This window comes from Lipotes vexillifer, unplaced genomic scaffold (genome assembly GCF_000442215.2).
Source record: "Lipotes vexillifer unplaced genomic scaffold, Lipotes_vexillifer_v1.1 scaffold1600, whole genome shotgun sequence".
In the NCBI taxonomy this organism is placed as follows: Eukaryota; Metazoa; Chordata; class Mammalia; order Artiodactyla; family Lipotidae; genus Lipotes; species Lipotes vexillifer.
The window spans coordinates 291,844-296,837 of record NW_006799073.1 but is presented as its reverse complement, the minus strand read 5'-3'; the positions used below and the strand labels follow the sequence as shown (position 1 = coordinate 296,837).

The 4,994-nt window shown below is 46.4% G+C and overlaps 1 protein-coding gene across 7 annotated transcripts in view; it reads right to left on the bottom strand.

Moving 5' to 3' along the window:
- MAPKAP1 (MAPK associated protein 1) overlaps positions 1-4,994 on the bottom strand; it is a 236,533-nt gene that overhangs the window by 73,959 nt on the left and 157,580 nt on the right. The window contains exon 8 of one of the 7 annotated variants that reach the window (XM_007471485.1): positions 1,124-1,421. The exons of the other annotated variants lie outside the window; for them this stretch is intronic. Within the exon in view, the coding sequence (XP_007471547.1) occupies positions 1,408-1,421 (14 nt within the window). The 3' untranslated portion in view covers positions 1,124-1,407. Of the gene's footprint in view, positions 1-1,123; positions 1,422-4,994 lie in introns of those variants that run through there. 7 annotated transcript variants of the gene reach the window in all.

The following is a 4,994-nucleotide window of genomic DNA, read 5'->3' as shown; positions in this document are numbered from 1 at the left end:
GCAGGGGTGCTTCTAGTTCTCCAGAAGGGGGGCTGGAAGCCCTGCCACATTGGTCTCATCTCCCTCTTCTCCACCTCCCACCTAATGACATAATAACCCAGAAATATCCTCCAAAACTATGTCATTTCAACCCTCTGTCTGGAATAATCTTCCCTCTACTTCAGTTTTCTAGCACTCATTCTCTCCTTGAGGAGTCAAAACTCTGCTCAGGTGCCACTGCCTCGGGACTCCTCTGTGCTACTCATACTAAAAAGAGCTCTGCGTGGGCCAGTTTCTTGTGCTTGCTGCATGCAAGTTGAGGGTGGGAGCACATTTTCGTATCCCTGTATTCCTGGGATGGCCACGGTACAAGGGCTGTTAGTGAATATTTGGTGACTAGCCTGAAGCCCAGCCTGCTTGCCTACCCTCCTGATCATCTCTTGCTCCTAAGCTCTACCTCCATCTGACTCCAAATGTCCCCTCTGTCTGGAGACTCCCAATAGTGCCCCAAATCTGACTGGGTTTCCTGGGGATGGGTGGAGCTAGTGTGGATCAAGCTTTGGACACTGGCTGGAGAATGGAAGACCCCCCACTGACATGGGCCAGTCCCGCCTCCCAATCAGGCCATTCCCTCACCCAGGCCCGTCTTCTCCAGCCACAGTAACCTGTCCTAACATGCTTCCTACCAGAGTGATCTGAGCTACCACACACAAGCCTAAATGGAACACACTAACATCAGAAGTGAGAAGAGGTAAAGCCTGGGCAACCTAAAACTTCAGAACTTGGAAAAGGCTGGAAGCCACTGGAAAGGAGACTCTCTTACACCAGCTCAGGTGGAGAGGGTGCTGGAAGGGCCAGACACTTCACCACCCTGAGGAGTGCTAACAGTGCATAACCTGTCACCATCTAGTTGGTGTGGATGCACTTCCCTTTGGAGAAAGGAGTCCAGATATTACTTGTAAAAAAGAAATATTTTTTTCTTCCTTCAAATCCAGATATCACTTGTTAGAGAGAATGGAAATCTTTAACACTGTCCCTTAGCATCCAATTTTTCAATCCAATCTGTTTCTCTTAACTTGAGTCACTGTGACATTACCAAATTTTACATACAGTTATCTGTTGCTCTGTAAAGAAATACAGATGGTTTTTGTGGAAATAAACAGTCATTTATTTTAAACAATTGTAAAATAGTTTATGGAAACAAGTGGGGTAATGCATTCAAATAAATGCCAAAACTGGTTGATGGGGAGCCAGGGTGCTAAATCACACTGCTGAGGAATTCAGCTGTGGGGAACAGATAGTAAATCCAGAGTGACAGGATTTCCCGTGATGGCAAAGGTTTCTGACATCCAGCCCAGTACTCAAAAACCACAGCAGTTCAAACCCATTTTCCTTAACACAGCCTTGACAGCAGCGAAATTAGTGAATTTAGTCACAAGCACCTAAGAACGAAAACAAAAGGAACGAACAAAAAGGAGACTTCATTCGTCCGCAGCCCTTTCTGAGTTATAGAAAGCAGGGACTCCAACCTGAGTCAATGGAGAGCAAGCTTAGGGCCAACTGTTTTCAGTCGTCAGACTTTGTTATCATACAGTGGAATCTGAAGGCTTCCCTTCAAATCTGCTTACGCCAGAGACTGGCTTGGGTAAATAATACCCTCTCTGAACCTCAGTCTCCTCCTCTGTAAAATGAGGATGATAGTTGTATGCACTTGACAGGCTGCTGAGCAGATGCAGTGAGGCCCCAGGAGTGACAGCATTCTGTAAACAAAGCTGGTGCCAGCTGCCCTGGTGGAAGGGGCTTCTAGCCCTGGGCAGGACAGCAGGCCTCCACCAATGCCCCAAGGAAGCACCACTGACAGTGAATGGCTTGAGCCTGCCTTGTGGGAAGGGAAAGAACTCCAAGCACTTTTTTGCTTCTAATTTTATAGGACAATCAACTATAAACTTGTTAACCTTCCCTTCTCAAACCTTTTCCTTGTACCTGGGTTTCCAGTGATGACACCACGAGTCTCCCAATGAATTAACTCAGTTGTTCATCAAACATCTACCGAACTCCTACCACGTGCCACACCCTGAGCTAGACGCTACAGATGCAAAAATGAGTAACACTGACTCTGGCCTCTGAGGATTCTGCACAGTGAACAAGGCCTCCCAAGTTTGGAGTACTTCTTATCCAGCCTTCCTCCTTGTTGCTGACATTAGGTCAGCCCCCAAGTTCTGCAGACAGTACCCACTCACCAAGTCTCCCTGGCATGCTTATCACCCAGCCCACAGTGATGGTCTCCCACCCTGCCTCCTGGCCTCCAGCCATCCATTCCCCACCCTATCGTCAGAGGGTGCTCTCTGGAGTCAAACTCTGAAGGTTTATCACTTTAGGGCTTCCAATCCTTTCACAAGCTCCCCACGGCCAACTCCTCACCCTGCTCTCCAAACAGTCTATCCATCTTACTTTCCTGTTCCCCTATGTCCTCTGTGATCCAGCCAAACTGGTCTCCTCACTATTTGGTGCACACACTCCGTGGTCTCCCACCTCCACGTCACTGCTGTGCGTTCCCTGTGCCCACACCGCCTGCTCCTCTAGTCTGTCAAATCCACATCCCTCCTCTACGGTTATTCCCCAAGTCTAATCTGGCCTCCACAATGGGCAAAAAGTTGTACCACCTAACATTCCTCTCACCTGTGGGCTCTGCTCCAGGGCAAGAGGATTTCTGCAATTCCAGGCCAACCAAAGTCAAGGCTTCCTTTTTTTTACTCTAGCCTTGGCCTTCCTGTCTCATTCAGGTAACTGCCCTTGATCCTGGCCCAGCACTGCCCAGGACCCTGCCCCCAGGCCTGGTGTCCTGCTAGGTTCTCAGTGTGCCTCTCTGAAAATCCTGCCCGCCCAGATGCCACCCACCTGCTTGGATTTCCTTGTTCATAAATTACACATGTAATTTATCTGAATTCAACCACATGTGCTTGATAAAAATAAGGGGAAAAAGAGGTGGAGACATGACCAAGACAACACCTGAAATAGTTTGGAGAATTCCACTTGCTGTGACTCAATGAGGCCCAGGAGAGTGAGTGTGAGGTAACAGTCTTATTCACCTTTGCAACTACGAGACTTGGTAAATGTGTGATGAATGACTAACTGAATTAACCAGGTGGATGGTGGTGTCTCAGTTTTCCAGTTCCTCTTACAGTGTAAGCATCTTTCTGTGCCAAGTTTTAGTATTTATATATATGTACTTTTAGTTTTCATCTGTTCTAATGCTAGTGAAAAAAGCTAGCTGTGTTGGATTTAATGAGAAAAATCACAGCACGTTGGCCTCTGACATCTTTTTTTTTTTTTTTTTTTGTGGTACGCGGTCCTCTCACTGTTGTGGCCTCTCCTGTTGTGGAGCACAGGCTCCAGACGCACAGGCTCAGCGGCCATGGCTCACGGGCCCAGCCGCTCCGCGGCATGTGGGATCTTCCCAGACCGGGGCACGAACCCGTGTCCCGTGCATCGGCAGGAGGACTCTCAACCACTGCGCCACCAGGGAAGCCCTGACAGCCATTTTTAAGAATTTTTTTTCCTAGAGGCAATTTTGACAATAGGAATTTTGCTCACTTGTTGCCTCTGTGACTTGACCCTCTCAGGACATGGCTCTGTACTGCTGTCCCTGGATACTGAGAGCATCGTCTCCTTCCCTGGTCCTTGCTGCCTGCAGTTCCCTCTCAGTCTTTGTTGTCCTCGGGTATGGATTGCCCATCTGCCCTGCTCCCTGTTTTGGGGAGTCAGACCCTTCAGAGATCGGTTCCACCTGCTAACCCAGCTCCTCTCTGCCTGTCCACCTTCCTTCTAACCACCACTGTACCAACTAGGGCTGTGCTTCAAGTCAGGACACAAGCCTTATTTAAGCATTTTTCTTATTGCTAGTACCCTGTCTGGCTCCATAATACCCAAGTGGGCTCTTGCCTCAGTACCTTCCACTGGATTGGTAGGACCTTAATGGCAGGGTTCAAATCCCAGCTCCACCAAGCTTTAAGATCTTGGGATATATAAATACCCAATGGAATACTACTCAGCCATAAAAAAGATGAAACCTTGCCTTTTGCAACAACATGGATGGACCTTGAGGGTATCATGCTAAGTGAAATAGAGAGAGAAAGACAAATATTGTATGATTTCACTCATACATGGAATTTAAAAACAAACAAACAGAATAATAAAATAAATGAACAAACCAAACAAAAACACATAGATACAGAGAACAGAATAGGAGTTACCAGAGGGGAAGGGGGGTGGGGAGGGTGAAACAGGTAAAGAGGGTCAACCGTATGGTGATGAATGGAAACTAAATTTCTGGTCGGGAGCTCGCTGTAGTGTATATGGAAGTAGAAATATAATGTTGTACACAAACTTATATAATGTTATAAACCAATGTTACCTTGATAAAAAAAATAAATCTTAAAGAAAAAAGACCTTGGGAAATTACTCAAGTGCTCTAGGCACTGTTTCTTTATCTCTAAATTGGAGATAACGATAATTACTAACTCATGAAGTTGTTTTATAGCTTGAGATAATAATGTACGTAAAGCACTTAGCCTGGCACATAGTAGGAAGTGCTCAATAAATGGCAACTATTTATTACTATATTAATACAATTTTGCACACTTTACCATGTCAACTCTGAAGCCATCAAACAGGTAAGAAGCTGAATTATACATCCTCAAAGCCAATTGTGATTTATAATCTAAGATGTTAAAATATGCTTCTCCTTGTGCTAAAACACACAAAACAAAAAGGCAAATGCGATGGAAAAGATGGCAGTCGAGGAGGTAGAGGAGTCGTGGCTGCCAGCCATTTCCTTTCTGGGAGTTTTCCCTTTTGTTAGATCTATTATCTTGGAGCTGGGCTGCCCTGCTGGCTTTCCATTTGCCTTGCTAATAACAGTAAATCCAGCAGCTTCCACTGCAGCTCCTGTCTCCTTCAGCTGACTCTGAGGCCAATCAGCATTTCCTCTCTGCTCAAGTCTGATGTTCCCTGGG